At 45.2% G+C, this 25,921-nt stretch overlaps 1 protein-coding gene across 3 annotated transcripts in view; it reads left to right on the forward strand.

The window, feature by feature from the left end:
- The window catches only part of RASAL2 (RAS protein activator like 2), a 174,783-nt gene extending 149,350 nt beyond the window's left edge, over positions 1–25,433 (forward strand). For 2 of the 3 annotated variants that reach the window (XM_084291410.1, XM_084291412.1), the window contains exons 10-18: positions 2,700–2,844; positions 3,722–3,958; positions 4,612–4,813; positions 7,506–7,705; positions 8,475–9,333; positions 13,355–13,489; positions 14,602–14,804; positions 15,289–15,376; positions 20,200–25,433. In XM_084291410.1, the coding sequence (XP_084147536.1) occupies positions 2,700–2,844; positions 3,722–3,958; positions 4,612–4,813; positions 7,506–7,705; positions 8,475–9,333; positions 13,355–13,489; positions 14,602–14,804; positions 15,289–15,376; positions 20,200–20,364 (2,234 nt within the window). In that variant the 3' untranslated portion in view covers positions 20,365–25,433. The remainder of the gene's footprint in view (positions 1–2,699; positions 2,845–3,721; positions 3,959–4,611; positions 4,814–7,505; positions 7,706–8,474; positions 9,334–13,354; positions 13,490–14,601; positions 14,805–15,288; positions 15,377–20,199) is intronic. The other variant, XM_084291411.1, reaches the window with a different exon arrangement.
- Positions 25,434–25,921: the final 488 nt, after the last annotated feature.

The following is a 25,921-nucleotide window of genomic DNA, read 5'->3' on the forward strand; positions in this document are numbered from 1 at the left end:
CAGAACAGTTAAGAATGTGAAACATATTTCACTAATCTTCTTTTGTGTTAAAGAAGCTCCTGCAATCACTTCAAGACAAAGTGAACCACCTAGGGGGTTAGCTATAGCTAACAGCAAATGTTAGCTATGGTGTTAACATTCATTAGGTTTGAGTGCCCACCGTAGTGTTTGGGTTCAGTGGGTACATAACAGGAAAGCTCATTTTGAGATGCTTCAGCTGCAGCTGTTGGTAATGCTGACACATTCCAGAGCAAGTGTTAGACTTGCTCAGCCCTTATCTGTGCCACAGAGCAATTAACTGATAAATGTTTGTGTTAACTGTCTAAACTGCTATGTGGTCCCAACAAAAGTCCTTGGACAAACATGGCAGGAGGGGATGAGGCCTCAGGGCTGCTGAGTAGCACAGAGCAGGAGACCAAGACACAGACTATCTAGGGAGCCTTCTGACTTTGTCCAGAGTGCTCTTCAGTCACCACATCCTGAAAACTGCCTGGCCATCCTGCGATGTCCTACTCCATCCCCCCCCCCAACGGGGTCTTACTGTCCACTTACTGTGACAGGTTCTGATGACTGTACTACTTACTGTCCTCTCCCCACCAAAAGATTCTGCTCCAGCAATAAGCCCCTGTCCTGGAATTACCGTACATGCAACTAATATCGCAATAAAGACCATTAAAACATGCGTGCCCCTCTATGGTTAGCTTTTACCAACTCCACACAGCCTTTGTTATCCAAGTTTGCACAGTGAGCCACCCATCCTCCTGTTGTTTCTTGGATGAAGCAAGCTTTGGAAACTGATACAAGGGAAACAAGATCAGGCCAAAGCCAAGTCCCACACCACATCCTTTCACCAAAAAAAAAAAACAAAACAAAACAAAAAGCCACCAGCTTGCTTTCCCAGCAGTCTCACTTGTTCTCAGCAATCTCAGATGCTGGCAAGTCATCAAGGCGTTAGTTGGCTAAATTAGTCAGTGCTCCAAGGGTCAGTATAGTCGGGTCTGTGATTATATGCATTTTGGGAATGTTTTAAGCATAATGAGTCTGTTCTGGTAGTCTTATTCTCATGGGTGGAACCACTGAGCACAAGTCACAGGCCTAGGCTCTCGCTGGTGGGGATAAGTAAGCAGCATATTGCTTTGGGGATAAGTAAGCAGCACATTGCTTTGTGTTATGCTTTTCAGCAGACTGAGTGATCAGCTTTGGGACCACTATATTACATTTGGCTGCAAGCCCTTTAAAGTGCAGTAATTATGTTAAAATATTTTAAAATTAATGACTTATAATGTATCATTTAGAATATTGGTGCTGAGTGACAAGATTACAAGAAATCAAAAATTCCCCTAAGGTCACCTAGCCCAGGGCAAGGTTGTTCATGACAATACACTCGTCTGATTCTTTGTCAAGTTTTAAATTGTCTTTAGTCATTTTGCTCAAATGCCATATCCTTTGAAAGGATCAACAACATTATGCTTAGTGTTAGCTGTTTAATACATCTGTAAGAGCATTTTGGTGTCCGATTAAGGAAGGGCCTTGTGGACCACAGAGAGAATGTTTCAAATGTGTTTAAGAGAGAAAATACAGCCAGCAAACAACAGACAAAACAGAATTGGCTCATACCGAAACGATGTCAGAAGTTTAGTAAATAAGTGATCTAGATGTCCTCAGCAGAAATTTTTTGGATCCCAACAAAAGAGCTTAAGAAAAAGTGCCACCTGCTTTGCTTGCAAGAGCAGTGCTGACTGAAGATGGCAGTGGCTGGGGGGGCCACTAAGGGTTTTTATAAAAATAATAATAAAATTAAATAAATAAAAACAACACCTTTGCACAAACAAGCCTTTTGGCGTTAGCTTAGAGCCAGCTATATCTTCTGAGGAGATGAACTTAAAAGACGTTGAATCATGAACGAATAAAGGGGTTTTGTCTAATGAACAACAGTGGTTTAAAAAGCTCATGGTGTGCTAGCAGAGATAGGAGAACTAGTAAGTAGCTTATTCCAGTTCATCAGACACAGGAAACTTCATCTGGTTTTGTATGTGGCCAGTGCCTGTTGTGATGCTGTAAGAGGAGAATGACAGAAATGCAAAGGATTCTGAATGATAGAAGCAACAAAAACGCTGTAAGATGCTAATAAAAGAGGTTGAGCATACTGGTAGTATTTATCTAGTACTCAGGTATTCCTCTTATTCAAGAGCAAGGTGAATAAAATTAAAAAAAAAAAAAAAAAACAAACAAAAACAGTAAATTTAAAAATAAGCAAAATAAATACCATTGTCGAGTGTATTTCCTGCAGAAATTATGAAGACAAATATTGCAGCTTCATTTTTCAGGCTGTGGAAAATTTTATGCTTGATAATGCGGTTTGAGTACAAAGTCAAATCCTGTTCTTTAGGCTATAAACGAAGTGTCCGCAGGGGTTATAAGCAAAGCCGTCCTGTTATTGTGCCTCTGTCTGGGGGCAGCGAGGGCACGGGAGGCTGAAGCATTAGAGCACCAGTCGTCTGATCTGGTACGGCAAACGCTGTGTTCTGAAAGATCTGGGAAGAGTCGTGTCCCCAACATCTGGTGTCTGGAGACTGTACTGCAGACACAGAGAGGAGAGGAGGCAGTTGCCAAGGAAAGGCATAAACAGGATTTAAAGGTGTGTCAAGGAGGCTTTTCATGTAATTACCCTGGTTTGTCATCCTCTTCCCTTTGTCCAGGGGAGTTTATCAAGGCTTTGTATGAGTCAGATGAAAACTGTGAAGTGGATCCCAGCAAATGTTCATCCAGTGAATTAACAGATCATCAGAGCAACCTGAAAATGTGTTGTGAGCTGGCCTTCTGCAAGATTATCAATTCTTACTGGTGAGGCATCTCCCCTCCCCTTCTCCCCTGCTAGGTCATTTGCTCATAAGGTGTCCACTCCTCTACAGAAGAGGAAACAGCAGTTGTACAGGGAGGTAGCATAGACCCATCTATCTTCCGAGACTGCCGTCATTTCTTTCCCTCACTACCTTACTACATGGGAGACAATATTGCAGGTGGAACTTGTGCCCAAAACAGAGTGTTGCAGTCCAATGCACCAGACCCAACAGGAGCTTCTGCTGAAGTAATCTGCCAAGGAAACAAATAGTGAAGTGTGACAAGAAAGGAGGGAATCAGTGAGAAGATAACAGCTTACTTTGAGCTTGGAATAAAAAGCTGAAAGTTTTGGTATTTATAAAAGACCTTCAGACCCTTTAGATCTGTAAAACTGTAGAGGAAAACAAAGGGAGGAATCATTGGCTGAAAGATTTCTATTAATCTCTGCTTCTGAGTATCATTGAAAGAAGGGTCTTTCTGCTTCAGGGTGAAGCACATGTGAAGCATTGAGAGCGCTTAACAAGCAGGATAATAATTGTAGTTACAGAGATGAGTTCAGTTTGTTTTTAATATCCTAACACCCTGTTTGCTCCTGAGTAGCAATGGATAGGTAGTACTTAGCTGGTAAATCTGTGTGTCTGAGAAAGGCTTCACTTAACATATATAAAAAGGGATGCTTTAAGGAGTACTTAAGTATCACCAGATTAAATGGGGATCCAAGAATAGATGCCTAATGACATTTCCTAGCCTAGAGGGGGAAAAAAAAAAAAAAGCCGATTATGATTTCTCACAGATAATTATTTCAGGTGATTGATCATCAGTTCAACTTGTTACATCTCATTGCCCGTGCAATTTTATTTCCTGGTTTATTGTTTTTCAGCGTGTTCCCTCGTGAGCTGAAGGAGGTGTTTGCATCTTGGAAGCAGCAGTGCCTGAGCAGGGGCAAGCAGGACATCAGTGAACGGCTGATCAGTGCTTCCCTCTTCCTCCGCTTCCTGTGCCCTGCCATCATGTCCCCCAGCCTCTTCAGCCTCATGCAGGAGTATCCTGATGACCGGACATCTCGCACACTCACGCTCATTGCTAAAGTCATTCAGAATCTCGCCAATTTTGCTAAGTAGGTGGTGACAACAAAACTGAAATCTGTGCCACTAGGGCTGCAAGTCACTCTAGGTTACTACGGAGCAAGGAGAGCCCTGCTTGTAGTTGTGTCTGCAGTAAACAAGACAGCTTTAGAAAGGAAAAAAATTCTAATTTAGATGTGAACCTTGTTCTCACTGGGACACCTCAGTCTTGAGAGGGAGAGATTCTCCTTTTCACATGCAGATTTGGGTTATGTTGAATTCAGTAGAGGGACACCATATGAAACCATGAATAGTGGTGTGCACTAGCACGTCAGTGTTTATGCTATTGCAAAAGAAAGAAAGAAAAAAAAAAAGACTGTTCCCACCAAGGAACTTGACTTTCTCACTTCCCTCCTCCAAAATTCCTAGCAGAATTATACAAAGGGCATGCTTCTTGCAGACAGGGGAGAAAGGATGACTGGGGTGGGGGTGAGGAGGCAAGATGTGTTGAGCCCCTTGTTTATAATACGATCAACGAGTTACTAGTATTTAAACAAGTCTAAAAGCAGTGAATCTCTTAAATGGTTCTTTTTTCTTTTCCCCCTCTTCAGAAAGTTAAGCATTTCACAGTTGTCTGCAAGCACTTATACTCTGTATTTTGTCTGGAGGTTATTGACTGGGTTTCCCCAACTCCCCTTTCTTGCAGGTTTGGGAATAAGGAAGAGTATATGGCCTTCATGAATGACTTTTTGGAACATGAGTGGGGGGGAATGAAGCGTTTCCTCCTGGAGATCTCTAATCCAGATACCATCTCAAACATGCCTGGATTTGAGGGCTACATCGACCTGGGCAGAGAGCTCTCAGTTTTGCATTCCCTCTTATGGGAGGTTGTGTCCCAACTTGATAAGGTAAAGCAGGCTGGAGGCCCGGGCGGTTGTATCGTAGCAACTGTAAACACTGGGAAACATCAAGGGAGCTGCTGAAGCCTGCTTTGGGGATAACTTACTCAACAGCTTTTGAGAGGAATGTTTGATAATGGTATTTCACAAGTGCTCTGTCTGTGATTCCAGATCAAGGCTTAAAGCAGAGCATGTGAAGTGGTTGGGCTTCAGCAGCAGTGCAAACACTCTGCAGAGCCTTAAGTGAGGCTGGGTGTTAAATGGTGGAAAGGGCAACGCTTAGAAGTAGGCCTGGAATTCCCTGTGCAGCCGGTTTTCTCATAAGTGATCTGGAAAAAAGGGAGGGTGTTTGGATGGAAAATTAAAATCTTACAGGGCCCTTTTTGATGCTAATGGAGGTACTTTGCTGCACACCAGGCCCTACTTTACTCCTCTGGTGGAGTAATGTGTTGGCCAGGCAGAACTGTTCTCATTAAACACCTGATCCAAAGCCAGCTGAGATGTTCTCATTTCTGCAGTCTTTGGATTAGGTTTTAATATATAAGAGGGTGCCTTGTAAAAACCTGGTTCCACTCTCAGTTTTATCCTGTAACAAAAGCAAGATGCTTTCTGCCCCTGTGCTGTGCCGGGGTTGGATACATTTTCCAGACTCCATTCTGCTGATCACAATAGACGCTCACCGCCAACTGTAAGCATTATTTCCATTTAGCTATAGAAAGAGAAGAGATGCTAGTTTCTTCCTTAGCTATGTGGTTTTGCAGGATCCAAAATCATTAAAACCTTGATAGCAAAGGTACTTGGTAAGACCCAGAAAAGCTGAGCCGTGCATCATCGGTTTTTTTTGCAAGTACTTGGAACTATTCCATATTATAATTTTTAGAGGTGCATTATTTTGTCCATATTCAATTTACATTATTCTCTTTCTTTTAAAACTGAAGAGATGAGGTGACTTGCAATGCATTCTTCATATTTTTATTGCACTGATGTTTGCCAAAGTAGTGATTTGTTTGGTTTCTGTTTTCTCACTGTACGTTATTTAAAGCAGAAAACAAAAAACTGAGCTTGCTGCATCAGAGTAAATAGAAATGTCCTTGACTCAAAAAGACAACATATGTTAATATTAGGTAATTGTTGTTCGATAACAATTTATGGTCTTGTTTGTCCATTTCCCCCACACATGCACGCAGCATACATTCAAAATGTCACAGGCAGTAAAGTCTGCTATAGAGACAGTTCAGCAGCCTCAGGAAAACAAGCAAAGTGAGCACTCAAGACCAGTTCCTCCAATCCTATAAATCGGGTAAGCCCATCAGTGTAGGGAACACTGCCATCTTTTCAGCTTTCCATCCTTCCAGCTGCTCAAGCGTCAGGTCAAGAGAAACCCAGCTCCAAACCTTAGAACTGCAAATGGATCTTTGCATTTAGCACTTGCATTTAGGGAGCTGCTTTCTGAGTGTAAAAGTCATAAATATCTTAAAGGGAGGAGCCGCACCTGGCTAAGCCATCAAAGCAGATCTGCTTTGCCCTTTCTGTAGGTTAGATGCTTGGATCTATCCTAACCAGCCCTTGGGGGCTAGTGTAGTAGCTTGCTAAGAGAAGAATGAAGGGCTAAAGTTACATTGCAATAGCGCTTTACTGCAGGTAATGACTGGGAAATGATGAGAGAACCTCGGAGATTTTAATAGGTGCAGAAGAAGTGCTGTAAGAAAGTGAACGTAAAGAGACCTCTCTCTAGGGTTGAACTGACTGAGTATCTGCCTACAGGAAAACTAAGGATAGCTTTGAAAAGACAGTGGTCTTTGCAGCAAGGTTTTACCTTATGGTACACCTCCAGCACTTTCACCCTCTTCCTTTAGACCCAAGAGGCTGCGGGTGCCCTGTAGATGATGTAACCAGTGGTGACCCAAAGGGGGAGAAAAATAAAGAGCCTGTATGAGCAGCCTTGCTTGCTGGAGTGTCAGCTGCCCTTCTTCTGGGCCTAGGCAATGCTGAGCAAATATGTAACTGAACAAAAAGCTGTGTGTTTAATCTCAGGCTGATGTGATAATGTTGGGATGAGGATCACTGATGTTCTCATGAAGTTTTTTTTAGGTAGGAAAGAATGCCTTAATTTTTGATAACAAGTTGCTACAGAAGGTGGCATCAGCAGAGGATGCCAAAATACAAAGGCTTATGAATGAAATCTTCCCCTTTTCCCATCTCCCTCAACCCCTGCAATTCTCTCATGATCCCCGTGAATGCCGCATCCCCTTGTCTGTTGGCATGCATTTCCTTTACCACATGACACCCTTTGCCTGGAAAGTACCCCCACTAGCTGAATCTGTAGTCTCTGAATGCCCTTTAATGAGTAGATACCATAGTTTTCACTTTGACCTTACCCAGCCTGGACTTAGTTTGCTTTGCATGATAGTTTTGCATTGGAATGGCCATAGTTCTGTTTTGTTGAGCATGATTTTTATTTTTGGGGGTCAATCCTAATTTCTTTTCTATTTCCTTTTCTTTCCTCAATGTCTGCTGCACCCCGTTTCGTCTCCTCCATCCATCTCGTCGTCGTGGTTACGCTGCTCCGTAACACTGCATACGGCCCTGGCACACCCGCACACAACCACCCACCCTCCTTCCTTCCACCTCCACCCCTCCGCCTCTGTGCATCGTTATCAAAAAAAACTGGCGGATGTCGCGGTGCTTGTTGTCCAATTAGGGTGAAAATTCCTTCCTACAGGCGACCGTGGCAAAACTGGGACCCCTTCCTCGTATTCTTGCCGACATCACCAAATCAATGACCAACCCTACGCCAATACAGCAGCAGCTGAGGCGTTTCACTGAGCACAGCTCTAGTCCAAACGTCAGTGGCAGTCTCTCCTCAGGGCTTCAGAAGATATTTGAGGACCCCACTGATGGGTATGTAACAGCCAGAGCCCACGGGGAGGTGCGGGGAGAAGGGACCTGTTGAGGACCAGCCTTTAAGAGTTGAGAACTTCTCCTGAGTCATCTGCCCAGCCCAGCTGCAGCAGCAGGGAATTTGGGCTTCTGTGCCCCGGGAATACTCGCTGCCAGTACGAGGTGCACAAGGTGGCACTTGAGATCTGAAGCTCTTTACTTACCCAGGGCTCAAACACCTTGCTGAAAGTCAGTAACTTCAGCTGCTAAAAAGCAGTCTTGCTGTTAATCTGAAGCAAAAAGCTGGCACGTGGCAGAACTGCCGAAGAGCTTGGGTATCGTGGTCTCTGTGCAGTTTCTGTGCTGATAGGTCTTAGGGCCAGTTTTGACACATGGACGTGTCTGTCCTCTACACCTACAGGAGCCTTCAGGCAACTCCTGCTGAATTTTGAAACGCAGGTGAAGGGTTAATTGGAAACTGAGCTGCTCTGAAGTCTTGATGGAAATAAGTGTCTAAAGGGGAAGGATTTGGTGGGGATGGTTTGCATTTCACCTGTGAAAAATAAAGATGAAGCACTGCTTGAATCAAACTTAATTTTCAAAGATAAGCAGTAATTAAGGAAGAGTGTGTTCTGACTTGAACACAGAGAGCTCATGAAAGGAAATCCAGTTCCTTGAAGCTTTCAGAGCAGGGGAGGGAGGGTTAAATGAGGTAAGGAGGCTTCTCTGGGACAGGTCTCTCAGGGTCTTGGCTGCTTAAAAATTAACTGAATTCCTTTCCTCTCGGCAGTGACTTGCATAAGCTGAAGTCTCCAACCCAGGAAAACGTGGATGGATATTTTAGGGGCAAGACCTTACTGCTGGTTCAGCAGGCATCCACCCAGAGCATGACTTACTCAGATAAGGATGAAAGGGAAAGCATCTTGCCCAACGGACGTAGTATTTCCCTCATGGACCTGCAGGATCCTCACACGGCTCACAGTGACCACGCTTCTATCATGCACGACGTGCCTTTGCGTTTGGCCGGCAGCCAGCTCTCCATCACCCAGGTGGCCAACATCAAACAGCTGTGGGAAGCTCAGAGCACACCCCAGAGCGCGCCCCAGGTGCGGAGGCCCCTGCACCCAGCTTTGAACCAACAGGGCAGCCTCCAGCCGCTGTCCTTCCAGAACCCCGTTTACCACCTCAACAACCCTCCTCCGCCGATGCCCAAGGCCTCTGTGGACTCCAGCCTGGAGAACCTGAGCACCGCCAGCTCCCGCAGCCGAAGCAACAGCGAAGACTTCAAGCTCAGCGGGCCCAGTAACAGCAGCATGGAGGACTTCACCAAGCGCAGCACGCAGAGCGAGGACTTCTCCAGGCGGCACACGGTCACGGACAAGCACGTCCCCATCGCCTTGCCCCGCCAGAACAGCAGCAGCCAAGCGCAGATCCGCAAAATGGACCAAGGGCTGGGCGCCCGGGCCAAGGCACCGCAGTCCTTGCCACACAGCGCGTCCTTGCGGAGCACGGGCAGCATGTCGGGGGTGTCGGGGGCCATGGTGACCGAGCCCATCCAGAACGGGAGCCGGTCCCGGCAGCAGTCCTCCTCCTCCAGAGAGAGCCCTGTCCCCAAGGTGAGGGCGATTCAGAGGCAGCAAACGCAGCAGGTAAGGAAAGCCTTTTCCCAGGCAGTTTCTGCTTTGATGTTTAGCTGGTTGCTGCGCTGGCCATCGAGGCTTTTTGATCTAAATGGAGCTGAATCAGTACTGGCCGATGGGATGGTGACACTTAAACAAGTGGCCAGTAATAAGGGTGAATGAACAGTCATGCTTGTTACCATTACAAGCCTGGCAAGCCTAGTGTGCGTATTATTTCTGGTCCTTTTTGCACTGAAGTTAAAAAAAAATAAAAAAACTTTTGCATTTACTAAGGTAGCAGCACACCTTAAAAGAAACGAAACTTGAAAATTTTCCCGAATAAAAAAGTAGAAGCAGCTTTGTTCCAAAGGGTAGTTAAGATTGTCACGGGAGAATGCATTGCCCTGTGGTGCTAATTTAAAAGCATAGCTACCTAAAAACACAGAATAAACAAAGATGAAATATCATGGACTAAGCTGCTGCCAAAATAATAAATAAGTAGAGTTGTCTAAGTGTGGAGAGACCTATATTTCACCATGATGCAACAACCTACTCTGGCCCCAAATAAATACTGTTTTTTATTAATCATCCCAAACTATGAGTAATGCAAACACTTTCTGGAAAGGAGTGTTTGTATGTACCAGTTCCTAATACACCTTATCAGCTCATAGACAACTGTAAATCAAGATTTCCCTATCAAAAAAAAAAACAACATTCCTTAACCTTTGAAAAGAAATGTTGTGATTTGCTGTGTATGAAAAGCATTTGCTATGTTCACTATTAAAGAGGAAAGTAAGTATTTAAATGCTCGATGCTGCAGCGAAGGTAGAAAATGTCTTGACTGCAGGTCAGAGGGAAGGTGGTTGTTTTCAGACATCTCCTGTTGGTACGTACAGCTGGGCAGGGTGAGGCTCTCAAAGGCAACACCTGTGCTGTTCCCTGGGGCTAAGTGTTTTCTTCTGTGGTCACTGCAGGGGTAAACACGGGACTGTTTAATTTACCTTAACAGCTTCAGAAGGACATTTTTTTAAGCTGTGGCTTTCCACAAGACCAAGGAAGGATGCTGCCTCTGCACGGAGGCATGAGCTTCAGCAACAAAAAGTTGCAGCCCCTGAGGCTGCACCGTGCTGCCCGTGCAGCTCCATCTGCAAGAAGCAGGAGGTTGTGATCCTCCTCGCTGGAGTAGCCCTGCTGGCAAAGGTGCTGCCGGAGACGTGGTTGTGCAGGGGAAGGATTTGGCTTATAAGGCAAAGCTGGCAGAAGAACTTAGTTGCCAGCATAAGGTCCTGCTCTGCTGAAGGCTTTCCAGGTATCCTTGTAGCTTTCCTGGCAAACCCTCCTGAGTGTTACAGTCTAAACGAGATGGTGCCTGGGAACCCAGGGGCAATCACGGCTTCAAAACTACTTTGATACCTGAAGTTCATTACAGCACAAGGAGATCAGAAGCACTGAATCACAAAGCCAAGGCTGTTACGCCAAGTTAGTAATACCAAAGATGTAATTGCTTGTTATTTGAAGTGTGTGTGTTTGCGTCCTCCCTTTAAGCATGTGTTTTGCGTTTGAGCAAGGAAGGGTTGCTAGGTAAAGCATATTGGATTGCAGCTAAACCTAGCACAGAGGTGGTAGAAGTTTGGGATGCAGGTAACAAGGCAGCCTCCTTTGCTGCTCTCAGGGCCCCTGCGAGCACCTGGGCTGGCTGATCTGCTGTGGTTTATGGTACGGCCCTGGGTCCTCACCGAAAGCGCCGGGGAGCTGGGGCCTTTCCTCAGGGCTTGTTAGAGGGAAGGGCCTGGACAGATACGTGGAGAGGCTTTGCCTTGGGGGCGTCAGGATGAGGAAGGAGCAGGAAGAACAGACAGTTGTTGTCCCCAGCCTTCATGCGTACACCTTGCACAGGTGGTTTCTGCCCTCTGTATTTACAAGAAACACTCCGTCCCCTGCTTGCTGCCTCCCTCTTGGTCTGTGTTCATCCTTCCACTGCCGACTGCAGCTGCCCAAATAAATCAGGTACCTGGGGAGACTGGCTCCAGGGCAGTCTCCTCCCTCTCTCTTGTATGCAGCGTGCGTCTCCTTATTTTTCCACTCTCCTTCCCATGCTAATTGTTTTCACTGGATTCATTAGAGTGCTTGCTCCCACTGTAGAGAAATCAATTTGTTCTTTCCTTCCCCACACCCTTGAGAATGTCTTGAGTTGTGCCAAATTGAGTGGCCAAAATTTTTTTTTGAGGCAAATTCCATTGCGTCCTTTTAATTGCAAATCGTGTTGTGGAATTCTGCTCTTATTTAAAAAAAAAAAGAAAGCGAGGAGAGAGAAGTTGGGCATGTTCTTTCTAGGCATGCTTTGTGGGCGTCATAATTATTAGACTCTGTTCTCCACAAGTCCCATTTGTTTCTGAATGTAGAGTGAGGCCCTTTGTTTGCTGGGAGAGGTCAGCTTTTGCCTTCCATTTCCATTTAGTAGGTAGGTGGGAACAGAAATGTCAGTGTGTTCCTCTGGAAGGGAGGCAAAGAGGGGAATTAATACATGTTCCTAGCGGGCGTTTCTTTTTTCTTCTCTATTAAGAGTAAATCATAAACCTTTGGCATCTGAAGTACTCGCCATCCTCTTGGTCTTTGTGAGCTTTCTGAGTGTGGCTGCTGAAAGCACTCAGTGCTGCAGCTCGGAGGTGGTTTGGGGAGGTTCACTGGGGCCCAGTGGTCTGTTGCAGGGCAATTCCCAAAGTCCTTGCCTCGGAGGAGAGCCTGCTGGTGACAGAGCCCCGCACTGTGTGGGGTGTCCCATCCCACGGCTGCCGAGAGAAGTCTCAGCGAAGGAGCCTGGCCAAGCTGAAAGGGGCTGATAGCCTTTCCTTCCCTCCCAGGCTAAAGCCTCTGCCTAAAATCGTGCATTTTTCCCCAATTCCTCCCCCTTTCCTTTGCGTTCGTACCTGTCCTTGCTCAGGCTCTTCCCAGAGCTGGAGTCCTCAGGGCAGTGGAGCCGCTGCAGCTGCTGCAGGACGTGCAAAAGCCCCCAGATGGAGGATGACAGGAGGATCCCTCACCAACTTCTCTTCAGAAGCAATTACTCCCTGATGAAGAGCCCCTCCCTGAGGCTTTGACTTTCAAAATCACTGCCTCAGAGCACCTTTCACTTGCCTACAGTGCTGACAGGAGGCAGGCTGCTGAAGAGCTGCCTGAGCACAAAACAAAACCATGGATGAGGGAAAAGTTGATCTTTAGCATTTCTTGAAAACTTTTAGACAGCGTTGCTCTTTCAGGAGCTGCTATGCTAATTTCTGTGCTCATAAACTTGTCTTTGTCCATGAGAACTGCTTGGAATTTGTACCAAGCCATGTTTTCCCCAGCCGGGTGGAGAGTTTCGGGTTTCTCTTCTTGGCTTCCTTTTCAACTTCCCTTAAGGAGGATGGCCTCTCATTGTGTTTTACAGTTCTCCTGGTAAGCACTGCTGGCCCTGATTTTCTTTCACAGCCTTGACTGGGTGCATATGCTACAATAAACCACGGAAATGTGAGAGGCATTATGGTGATAACATTACGCCTCTTGGCACTTTTAAGTACTGCTGTGCTGTCTCCTATCCAAGCCATGCAGCCTCCTGCTCCGTGGCAAATTCCTGCCTGCAGCCTGGCTGAGAAAGCTGCTCTCGAGCTCCCCAGCCCTCCAGCACAACCAATCTGTCTCACCTGAACTGGGCACACGGAGCTTCATTGCTCTGTTCTCTGAGGGAGAAACCTCAGGTTGAGGAAGCCTTACTGAAAGTCTGGCAAAGGGGGAAGGTGGATGTGAATGGGATTTGGAAACAGCATTTTTTTCCAGAGAGATGTTCACTTAGACAAAGAGGAAAAAAAAATCTCAAGTGCAGTGATTTTAGAGGGACTCACGTAAGTGCTGTGTGCCTAAAGTCAAGGGAGGATGAAGCCTCTTTGCAAGAAAGATTTGGGAGTGCTTTGGAGACCGACAGTTCCATGGGCATTTTTCTCCTCCAAATGAATTATTTCAGAGCTGATTTGTGTGTAATTTCTTTGAGAAATGCTTATAAATGTCTCTGTTCTAGGTTCAGTCGCCTGTGGACTCTGCTACAATGTCACCAGTGGAGAGGACAGCTGCCTGGGTTCTCAACAACGGGCAGTATGAAGAAGTCGAGGAGGATGCAGAGCAGAATCCAGATGAAGCCAAGCATGCTGAGAAGGTAGATTTTATTCTGCATACAGCACACTCGAGGGCTGCTGGTGAGTCCTGTCCATCCCAGGGCTGGGTTCAGAACGGCCTCCAGGTGCTGCTGTGCCAGAGTTGTGCTTTCAAACACAGGTTGCATTGGTGCAGCTTCCTGCTGTATGTGCCGTCACGCATAGCCGGAGCACAGCGTGCCGTACTGTAGATTGACACACTTACAGGCTGTAGCATGTCAGGTGGATGCAAACTGAAGTAGTGGAGGGCTTAGAGACGACAGGCTGATATTTGGCATTTACTTGCATCGTGAGTCACACTGCCTGAGTGTATGAGATCCTCCTCAAGTCATTATTTTTTATGATGACATTATAGCTAGATTATACTGCTGGTTTTTTAATGCTTTGCTTTTTGTTTTTTTTAGTCATGATGAAACTCCATTAAAAAAAAAATCACAGTTGTTAAACCCAACTGAGTATAGTTTAGGATATGCTAAGTGATTGCGCATGGCTCTCTAAGTGCAATTCAGACTTCATCAGTAGTTGCATTCAGATTTCATCTGTCAGACAAGAAACAGGAACATAGGATTTAGGAAAGGTGAATGAACCCAAAATGAAGTGGAACGTGTTGCGTTCCGCTACTGTAAAAACGATTGTCTGTGGAGACAGTAAATGGGAGAGCAAATCCTCAGCCAAGTAAACGTGCAGTGAATGATGTCCTGGCTGAAGGCGGTGGTTTCGTGGCATGGTACTGAAGAATGAGTCACTTGGGTGCTGTAGGGGTGCTGTAGTGGCCCCCTTCCCATGTTTGGTCACCCCAGGACATTTCTACTGTTAGCAGCTTTTGTCTGGGAACCCCTTGAGTCTCGAATAACTGCGGATGTTGCCAGCCAGGACTGAGGAGCCATGTCAGAGCCATCAGAGTGCTTAGACTGTGCTACAGAATGACATCCTACAGTGTGGGAACAGCCTAATGCTCAGTGAGAGCTCTACATAGTCCTTTGTCACAGCTACTTGCTTGCCGCTTCCTTTACTTCTATCAACGTATTTTAATGAAAGAAGCGTTGCCTCTAAACATCAGAAAATTATAGTGACGTGATCTGTTCCTTCTTTCCTTCTTCCTTCCCACCTGCAGTATGAACAAGAGATAGCGAAGCTGAAGGAGCGCCTGAAGGTGTCGAGTCGCCGGCTGGAGGAGTATGAGCGGCGACTCCTAGTGCAAGAGCAGCAAATGCAGAAGCTGCTGATGGAGTACAAGTCCAGGCTGGAAGACAGTGAGGAGAGACTGCGCAGGCAACAGGAAGAGAAGGACAGCCAGATGAAAAGTATTATCAGCAGGTAAGGCCTCTGAAAGTGTGGCACTGTTTAGGACAAGAAGCATGTGCTGTCTTTGACACTGAAGAAGGTAGTTGTGTGAGCATCTCAACGTCTCTGGAATGATAGCATCCTTCCTTGGAAAAAGAAAAAACTGAGATACAGGTGTGGAAACTCAGCTCAGATTGCCAACAGAATGGAGCAAAAGAATTAGGAATTTTTGACTCTGGTCTCTGCTGTTCTTACAGCTGGTCTCTTTGCTTTGTTTGAAATCTGTTCTTCAGGCAATATGCTCCAGAGCAGTTGCATTTTTGGCAATGTCTACTTTGAGAATAATAAGGTTAGCCAATTGGGAGTGTCAGATGGAGAAATAAGCCTTTCAGAGTGCAGCAGAATTCTTCTGCAGAGACAGGACAAGCAGAGAAGTCAAATCCAACAAGCCAGAGTACCTTCAGTGCTCTGGAGTAGTACTGACCTGTCCTGATTTGTACCTCTCTTTGTGCACCAGACTCATGGCAGTTGAAGAGGAGCTGAAGAAGGATCATGCAGAGATGCAAGCTGTCATCGATGCAAAGCAGAAAATTATTGATGCACAGGTAAGGAGCCTTAGGATCTCCAAGAACCAAGTGTTCTGTGCATAGAACCCATTATTTTCTCCTATCCTCCTGCCCCAGCATTGTTATCTAGCTCCCAAGCCAGTATTGGCCCGTGGTGTTGCACATGTGACTTACTGCCTTCTAGGAGAGAATTGGGTTTTTAATTAATAAAGACTGTGCTGTCTAATGCCAGGCTTTGAGAAGACGTGGCAGCAAATCACGGGACTGACTGCTTCTCCAAAACCTCTTCTACTTCATGAGATCCCAGGGGGGGCAAATCAATAGTGATGCTTTGTGTAGACATTGTTCCAAGTGTGGGCCTGGGAACTCTGGAAAAGCTGTGCTTCATACCAGCATAGTTTAATTGCCATGTGCATGCATCTCAGCTATGCGAGCTAAAAGCACGGCTTTGAACGTTCCAGTCAAGAAAAGAGAATGCTTGCAGTGGAGCATTGCCCGGTGTAACCTCGTATGTGGCATTTCACCCCATCTGACTGTCCACGTCAGTCTTGGAGAAATGCCCCCTTCGCCACAAACCCGCGGTGCTTGTCTCAGTCAACACAAGTTAGCTTGGGGAGGTGGGACCCAGTGGGCAATGCATGTGGGTGTATTGTGTGGGATCATTTCAGCTTTTCTTCTGTGTCTGTGCTGATCCCAGAGAGCAAAGCTTGTACAACAGAACCCGAGACTGGTTTGGTGTCTGCCTGCCACGTTATTGTTTGGGATATTTGCAGTTGGAGGACATCTCCCCTGCTTCTGGGGTTTTCAATAGTTCCAACTGTAAAGTTTAGTAAGAGAGAATCTTTCAGATTATCCGTTTCAGGAATGACCCCAGTTGTTTCAGAAAGTTCTTTCCCTTTATGTATAGTAGGGGAAATAAAAGCCTCAGCTGAATATTGTTAAAGATGCTACTGGTGTCTTTTGAATGTAGGCGTAAGTGAGCACAGAAGGGCATCCCCTGGCCATTTTTTCCTGCTGAATGGACAGCAGTAATAGAAACGTTTGAGCTTGCAAGGAACTGCAGGGAAAATACAATGTGGAGAAAAAAAAATGTGTTTTTAAAGGCCTGGTGATGTTAGAAGCGTATTTTTTTTTTGCAGATTTCTTTTTGATAATCTGAAAAGTTCTACATTTTGTCTGCTGCCCCTGCCCATTTTACCACAGTCCTTTCTTCAGAAATGATGAGGGATGGATTTTTAGATCCATACTATCTAATCTGAATAAGTCATTTGCATACAATAGCACTGCACTTCCGTTATCTGACCTCATAGAATACAAAGAAAATCCTCATGGAATTACACCCTGCATATCTCCTAGCTACTGTGCAAGATGTTGTGCACAAAGACACCGGTGTAATTGGCCTTCCCAAGATGCACTCCACATGAAACCCTTTTTGTGAGGACTTGCACTCAAAATGTAAAGGGGAGAGTGCAGTGCAGGAGAGGGAACAGGAATGTAGCTGGTCACTTCGTTTTTTCATCACAGTGGGGGAACGGTACAGCACACTCCAGTCTGATCAGGCAGTATGACAGGTGGAAGCTGGAGTAGAAATTGAATGTGTTAGGCTACTTTTTGGAGAGCCCACAGCCAGGACACCTCGTTGTTAGAACTGATGGATGGCAGCTTGTCTGAACAGCCACCTCCTTTTTGCAGGAGGCGATACCTTTTTCATCTGCCTCAAGAAGGTGAAAGGGACGCTGAGCAAACACAGGAAAATTTATTTTGGAGGGGAGGATTTGAGAGATTGTGACTTGAATAAGAAACTTGCCCTTCCCTTTGTTCTATCTCTGTGCCAGTGGGCTCACAGCCTTGGTCACAGACCAGCAAGCCCGAGGGTGGCCCAGCCAGGTCTGTCAGTGTCACCAGCTGGCGGAAGGGACAGCTGCTGACTTCTGAAGGCTTCAAAACCTCCGGGCTGGAGAGGTGTGCCCCTTGATCCCACTTGATCAAATCATGCTTAATTTATCACTTGCAGTGGAAATCATTGTAAAGACTGCAGCAAAACAGTAGCATTAATAATTCCTCTTATAATCTGATGCATTTTTTCTTCTGAAGTGCTGTTAGTTCCTTGAGCAAGTGAGGTCGTCAGCAAACCTTGACTGCTTCACTCTCAACCAGCTCACGGGGAGGGCTGAAAGGTAGTTAGCTGCCCTTTCATGGGTTCCTGCACAGAAGAGGAAACCAGTGAGATTCAGAACAGACACCAGAGGAGCCCTAGTGTTTTCTGAGTTATGTAGCAATCCCTCTAAGTCACACTTGAAAGATTTTTTCTTATTCTGTGATTCATTCAGCAAGGGGATATAGCAGTGGCTGGATAAGAAAAGGTCTTTTCCACAAGAGATTTATGGAGTGGAGTTGGAACCTGGCTTATCACACCTGTTTGAGAGGAGTGGCTGCTAGGAACCAGCAGTAACCCGGGCTGCTTCTGCTTAGTTACATCACCACGAGATGCTTTTCAGCATTTGCTCTTTAGCCTTGTGTCCAGGTGCAGCATCCAACTAATGCACAGCCTTGTGCAGGATATCCTTGCACAGGATATGTGTCGTTGGCACTGGCTGTGGGCAGTGCCCGGCGTGCGCAGCGGTGCTGGAGGCTGCCTCCGAGCTGCCTCTGAGCATCCCTGGCCGAGCAGGGGAGGTCTGGCAGAGCTCTCTCCTTGGAGCTGCAAAGAGTATTAGCCCAGCTGCTATTGCAAGTGACATCTCCGCTGTGTTAAATTACAGGTCATAAATGGGGATGAGATAATTCAAACAGGCAAGTAAACCCAATCAGTTCTCTAGCTGAGCAGCACCCAGTCCTGGCCCAGAGCACTGCCCTCCTACCCATTCCAGCTCCTGCCACTCCCTGTGCCCAGTTCCCGTGTGGTAGACGTGTTGGGCAGATGGTATTTTCCTTTGAGTGAGAAGATGCCTTTAATTGCTGAGCTCATGCTTTTTAAGATGGACTTTCCAGGTGTAGATTCCCAGCTGTTGTGCAGGCTGGTACAGCGAGCACTCATCGGTGCCAGAACGTAACCAGCCTTTCGTTTTTAACTCGCTGCAAAGATAGATTATTTAGAAAAAAAATATTTTTGAAATACATATTCCAAGTAAAATTTAGACCGAGGAGGAGGAGCTTTAACTTGCTGAAGAGCACATTTCTGCTAAGGCAGTTGTGTTGTTTTTGTTTTTTGTGGGATCTTTTTCACATTTCACATATTCCCCCCCATTTATTTGAGGGGAAAGGCTGAGGCCTTCAGCTTCTCCCTTGTCGATTCTCCTTGCTTATGTTGACTGGATCAGGGAAGGTGCTAGGGCAGGCCGTAGCCTGCCTCGCTGTTTGTTGACTTCTACCTCCTCCTCCATTTGCTCTGCTGCACAGGTCTGCTTGGTCTCTCCAGGGCTGCAGCACAAGCAGTAGTTAAATTCTGCTTTGTTTTTACACCCTCACATTTACCCCTGTGGGGAAGCCCACTGAGAAAAGCCAACATTACTTGATTACAGCTGTAGCACACAGCTGATGTGCTGGGATCAAAACCTCGAGGGGCTGGTGCAGCACTTTTGTCTCCTCAGCAGTTTGCCTGAACTGTCCCTTACTGTTTGTGCCTTCTGTACATAATTTTTCTTCCCTTTTGTTTCTCAATGGGCTGGACTGGGAAGAAGAGTTCCTGCATGCAGCTTTTTCCAGTCAAGTAATTAGGTGTTTTTCCTTCACAAAGAAAAAAAAAGCCAATCAGCTGGCAGCACGAAGGGTGTATTTACCTGCTGCCATCTCTGCTGCTGCTGTGTGTGCACTTTTTTTAAAGGGAAGACAAAAATTGCCATTTCTAATCATGCCACCAAGTCTTCAGCTTGCCCCTCCAGCACTGAGTCCCTATGCAGATGGTTTATCTGTTAGTAGGCTGGGTTGCGTTGGTGGGTTTTCAATTTGATTTATTTTTAAAGAAATTCAGTGTATATCCTTTAGCTTTTTGACGACTTTTGCTAAAAGGGGAGGCTGGAAGTATCAAAACGTGGGAACCCAGGATTCGGCAGAGCCCGGGAGCCCCTCTGAGCTGGAATGGGTCTAGGAGCAGTGTGTTCAGTGTTTGTTCTTTGTGTTCTGTCGATGGCATCTCCCCTCCACCCACACCGCCCCCTTTCTCCTTCACCTCAAGTAACCCCTTAGTTTTAGCTTTTGGCTGCTTCTTCTCTGTGTTGCTATTGCACCCTCACCCCTGCTGGTGACTGCAGGCTGCCATTATTTGCTTTTTTTATTATTATTTTTTTAATTTCAGACATACCATGAGTTTATTCTGAGCACATTCCATCCAAAATAGAGAGACAATGGCCATTAGATACCACCTGCACTTTTCTCTGCCAGATGAAACTTCCACCACTTTTATTTTCTGCTGCCTGTTTCTGTTTTTCTAACATATTAAAAAGAAATATTGGCTATTGTTGTTATTAACGCCAACACCCGTGCCCCCCTCTTCCCCCTTCCATGGCAAAATACCACATTTCCATCTGCCTCAGTCAGAGGCTGTCTGGATAAAGCCACTGTGACTGCACCAGTTCACCAATGTAACTTTGACTCACCCTCACCTTCCATCATGCAAAAAGGCCAGGAGGGCTGGACAGGCATGTGGAAAGCCCGCGGTGCACAGGGCCACGTTACCCCAAGAAAACAGAAAGAGGCAGACATCCCATCGTACCAGACAATGTTAGCAAAGCTGCCTCTGCCTAGAAACCATCTGAAGATACTGTCACAGCCCCGGGGCCTGGAAAATCCCCGTAAAGCAAGCTTGTGGGGCAAAGGCGTTTTATTTGGGAAGGAGCTCTGACTTTGTGGGGTGTTTGTTGCAGGAGAAGCGGATCGTGTCCCTGGACTCTGCCAACACGCGGCTGATGAGTGCCCTGACGCAAGTGAAGGAGCGCTACAGCATGCAAGTCCGCAATGGCATCTCCCCCACCAACCCCACCAAGCTTTCCATCACGGAGAATGGTGAATTCAAAAACAGCAGCTGCTAACCGGGCAGATGCTGCCGGCCATCTCCCCAGGAGAAGGGCAAGAGGAGCAGACTCGAGAAACTCCCCAAATAGCCCCCTTCCCCTTACAGGTTTACATAATGCTGCTAATAAAAAGGAAAAGAGAAAGAACTCTGAACGGTGGGCTTTAATTCCCCACGCAAGGCCAGGAGAATCGGGCTCCCGAGAACAAGTCCTTCCATATCACTGTGTAAATAGCTGGAGCTCTTGGGTCATGTACAGAAAATGCCGATGTAATATACCAAAAGGAAGTGAATACTGTAGATTTTTTTAATTATTGCTATTTTTATTATTATTTTTTTCTCTTGTTGAAAGCACTGCAGTCCTTGGAGGGGGAAGAGGGGAGTGTGAGTGCATGTGTGTTGTGGGTGAGAGCGAGCTGAGCAGTGGGTTACATTAGATAGCAGCTGTATATATCAGGCTGACTGATACAAGTACACGAGTGGAGTGAAATAGTAGTGAAATGAACTCTGTAAGAAAACTCATCTGCTGGTTTTATTCCCCTCTTCTCTAGCTGTTCTGTAACTGAATGCCAACTCAATAGCGAACATTTTAGCAAGGAAGTTGACTCTTGCCGGATCCTGTACCTACCTTGGGTAGGATTCCAGCAAAAAAAAATGTCAGTCTTTCTGAACAAGGTAAAAACTTGGAGCAGTGAGCTTGTTTCCTTGCATTTGCACACAGTCAGGCTCCCCATCAAAAAGACAGAGGGAATCTGCAGTTTTCAAGGTAGGATTCTGTCTTTTTTTACCCCAGTTCTAATGCAGTTTATATTTTCTGTTTTGAGAATTTACAAACCTGTAAATACCTTTTTTATTATTATTATTTTTAATTTCTATCCAATCCTCACTTTATGCACCATGCAGTGGCATCCTGAATTCATTCTCTGCACTCCATCAGGAACAATCAGGTTAATGCTCTGAGGAAAGAGCTAACCAAAGGGTGCCAATGCCCAGCAAAGTAGACTTCTGTATGCAAAATTTCAATTTTCCTAGCAGATTTCTTTATTTTAACTCTGTTTCGTTCAGGTTCACTAGTTCAGCCACTAGCTTAACCTGTCGAGTTCCAATGAAAGATGCTTTCTGCACATTTTTGTTAAAAGATCTTCCATTTCCACTGGATACTTTTAAGGGTGATTTTTTTTTTTTTTTTAAGTGTTGTACACACCATCTTTTCTTAAGGAGTTTTGACTGAACTTTCACCTGTGATTACTTTCAGTTGCATTTCACAGAAGCGTATTTACAGGCTGTATGTCAGTGCAATTACGAAGTGCCCTTTTCACGGAAGATAGTGACATTGACAAATAGTAAAAGATTAACAATAAATTGCACAGTATTGCCAATTCTCATGATTTTATCAAATGCCCCAATATTTAGTCTGAGGTTCTTTTAAAGTCCCAGATTCTAGAGGCAAGCAGTAGTGTGCCACTCTTGCCTTTCACTTGGTGGTATACATCTCTAGCCCCCAAACTCTGAAAGTAAATAAAAATTTTGCAACAGCAATTCAAGTTTTAATTTGCAGGAATATACTAATAACAGTGAATATGATTAACTGTTCAGATAAGTTTTGGAAATTGGAAATGCTGACGTCAAAAATGGGACAAAACCTCCAAAGGATGCCTTGAGGTGGGATGTGTTTAGCAAAAACAGTTCAGGCTTCAAGGAGGAACAAGTTAATGAGATGAATATGGGGGTACCTGCCTGAAATTGTGCAGCCTATGCTAGGGACAAGGTCAGAGCTGATATCTCATTATCCTTTCTGGCCTTAATTTATGAATCTCTCAAATTGTACTACATTAAAAATGTAGCAATTTCTAATCCGATTCCATGACTGCTTGAAACGGACCCATGTTGCCTTGAACATGAACAATTGGCAATACTGAGGACCCAAGTTCAGTGTCTGTTGTCAAGTTTGTTTGTTGTTTGCAAATGAATTAATCTTGCCTCAGTGGGCGAATTTCAGTTTGTGACAGAGCACACTACGTTAACTGTTATACCTTGATTATTGTGAGTTAAGATGCTTTGGTTAAACATTGTCACACAAGTATGTTACGTTACTAACTATGCATAAATACAGAGACCACATCTCCTGCACTGTAGGATGGATGAGGAAAATGTGTGTAAATCTCTCTTCACAAGGCTGGTATTTGCATCTAGAGGAGACTTGTCTGCAGTGAGTTGGGATTTATCTTCAGTGCTTAGTTCTTTCAGATCAAAGCCTCTCTCTGGCTGCTCGAACGTGACGTGGTGCTACAGGCCAGGCAGCATCCTGCTCTGCTTCTTGGCCTGTTGTAGCCAAGTCAGCACTGTCTTTGATGCCCCCAGGGCAGTGCACTGCATTTGCTCAGTAGTGATTTCTTCTCGATACTTTCCAAATCGTCTTCCAGCTCTGGGTAACTGCTGACCTCTGTTTATTTCCTCAAAGTGTGCCTTTCAGTTTCTCCTTTCCTTCCTCCTTCATGCTTCACAGCCGTAGGCACTCTTGGTGTGTAATAATCAGACTTGTGAGTAGTTTTCTCTTTTATAAGAAACCTTTGCAATCCCCCTTTTAGTTGAGCATTTTTGTGTGATTTGCATCTCCCCTTTGCTATGTTCTTAACTACACAGCTGCATCTTGGGCAATTTGTTCCCCGAAGTAGCCTTCGCAGATGGCCACGTGTATTGGTCATTAAGTACCCAGGGCAAATAGTATGGGTGTTCTGCGACTGAGGCATGAGAGCAAGCAGCCCTAGGAACACATTGACTAGAACAAGGCAGATGCAGGTATGTCATGCTTGCAGCATTAGTGTAGCATTAATTTGGGAAACACATTTCACCAGAGCTCCCCAGCTTCCTGGTGGTCTGTCAGAGAGCATTGGCTGCGCTGTGTGGCTCAACGCTGAAGCCTACAAGGAGTCCCCTTTGATTTCTGCAGAGAAATGCAATAGGGCAACATTTCACTGCAGATTTTGTTTTGGAGGGAAATTTAACCAAGGTTGCTATGTTTTAGTGAGCTCTTCAGGGCTGTATCATTCTGAATGATGCACCTTCTCCTATGTATTTCTTAAGCAATTAGACTGGGAAAAGTTGCCGTTCTGAAAGAGTCTGACCCATTGATACCATAGTCAGCTAGTTTGTAGGCCAGTTGTTTCTCTTCTATTTCAATTTCTACCCTCAAGTGCAAAATACACTCCTCTCCTTGTGCAGAAGAGAAGCTGCCTGTTGACCCAAAAGGAGGTGAAGGTTGCAGCCTCAAAATGCTGCAAGACTAAAATTGATTAGTTGCAGCACAAAACATTCTGCTCCTGAGTTCAGCAGGCAGCTGTCTCTCCTAGTTTGTCACCAAGCAGCCTTCTAGAGAAATTTTAAGCTGCTTCAAGCCGACAATATGTGAAAATGCCAGCTTCTATTCTGTCCAGTCTGATAAAATTCAAGTGATGCTAAGCCACGTGGCAGCCAAAAGGTCTGTCTGTTTTCAAGCAAGAACCCTAACTGGGCCTGATCTCGTCTGTATTAAGACTAATACCAGTGGGTTTCTGCAGCAGTGAAAGAAAATAGTGGAAAAAATTGGATGATAAGCATTATAGACCTTAGGTTTTGGTTCATACATTCAGCAAAAGCATCTGGCTGCGCTAATGCTATTGCAAGCAACTGCTGCTATCATTTAGAAACAGCCGAAGTAGTGCAGGAAAAAAAATAATAATCTGTCAGAGTAATACTCGTATATTCCTAAGTCCAAAACAGAAAAGTTGTCCCTTGCTGGCCGCGTTACTCAATGCTGTTCCAGGATGACTCTCCCCAGACCGCAAACCCACCCGGCCTTCTGGGTTATCCATGAAAGCTTGGGGTTTCCCTGGCAGGGCAGGGAAGCAGCAGCGTTTTGTAGCACCGTGGCCTTTTGCCACGTCATATGTGGTGTCTGTGGAGTGTGTGCACAACACAGGGTGACCAGAGTGCTACAGGATAGGTAACTGAGGAAGCCCAGCCTTGAGTGGTGTCCTGTAAATTCCCCTTTTTTAAGGGGAATAGGCACGTTTCACATCCAGGAGGTACCAACTATTACATCCCTGGTGTGTTGGAAATGCCATGTGTAAAAGCACAGATTCATACAGCTACACATTTTGCAACGTTCCTCCCCAGGGGAATAACTCTAAGCAGGGGATCCAGAGAAGCGTGGAAAGAAAGGGATGTGTATGTTTTCTAGTTAGAAAATTTGAGCTGTATCCAGTAATAAATTCTGTATCCATCTAATAAATCATCAAAAAAAATGGATTTTATTTTATGTTCTTGCAATTGCTTTGGTTTGTCATTTTTACGTCATATATTAATTTCATGTTTTAATGCTTGCTTTAACCCACCAGCTTCTAACTTCATCTGAAAACTCAGTGATTGAAGCCAATCAGTTTTACAGCAGCACCTGCGGAGTGTGCCAGCAATATTTATCTGCTGAGGTCACCATGTATGTATGAATCCTGTTTGTGTTCTGCGAAAATGTCTGTGTCATTTCTGGAGAACAATCCCTGTCCGAGTTGAACCGTTAAATGTAAATAATAATAAAATCTGTGATTAGCATGGTCAGCCACGGGTATCCAGCTGAGTGTGACAGAGCAAAAAGGGTTAAATTTAGGCCAATGCTTTTAGGTATTTCCTTCCCCACAGTAAGTTAACTCCCATGAGAAAGAGCATGTCATTACAGATCATGCCTGCCAGGAATCCTACCTGTAAAAATAGATTTTCTGTCTCAAGGGCCTTAATAAGAGTGTTACTACACAGAACTGTTTTGCAATGATAGCTCTAAATAATTTATTTTTTATTTCAACAAAGTACACCTTAAAAAGTAATAAACTTGTTTTTCAAGCCGTATTTTTATGCTAGTAGCACTGGACTGTTTGGTCTCTGAGATCCATTTCTGCATTTCATTGCCTGGGTTTGTTCTAAAGAAGATTTATTTTTGTTTTGTGAATAATTTTTGAAGGTTCTTGTAATATGTACAGATATAGATACATTTGAGGTCTTTTATTGATATTCCTACAAAGAATACAAATAAACTTTAACTTTAAACAGTTTGGACTCAGTAAACCTATGCTGATTTCAAATTCTCTTCTGTCTGCTCTCAGGTTGTTCTTGTGTTTTGTGTAACTTAAGAGGGAGGAGGGAAACGCAGTGTAACTTAATGTTTTGGGACAGACTGCATTTGACACCTAGAGCTCTCGGGGGGGGTCCGTGGCTGAATAATTCCTTTCTCATGTTTCCATGGATGTTCTGATGGGGTGGCCAGCCCTGAGCGCTGCCTCCCCGTGCCAGCAACCTCTCGCTTTCTGAAGCTTGTGGTGCTGGGAGGTGGCTGGCGTTGCGGAGTGAGAGAGCGACAAGCTGTGGAGACATGGAGAATTGCTGGGTGCTGCTCTGGGACAGGGGATTTTTTTTGTGTGTAATAGTAAGTGGTGGAAAAAAAAAACCTACCTGGTATTAATTAATGTGTTTATGCCTCTCATATTGGACCAGTGAATGTGACCAATTTTCTTGCTCAGTGAATTCCTATTTTACAGGTTCTCACACAC

Source organism: Netta rufina (assembly GCF_964035555.1).
Source record: "Netta rufina genome assembly, chromosome: 8".
Lineage (NCBI taxonomy): Eukaryota > Metazoa > Chordata > Aves > Anseriformes > Anatidae > Netta > Netta rufina.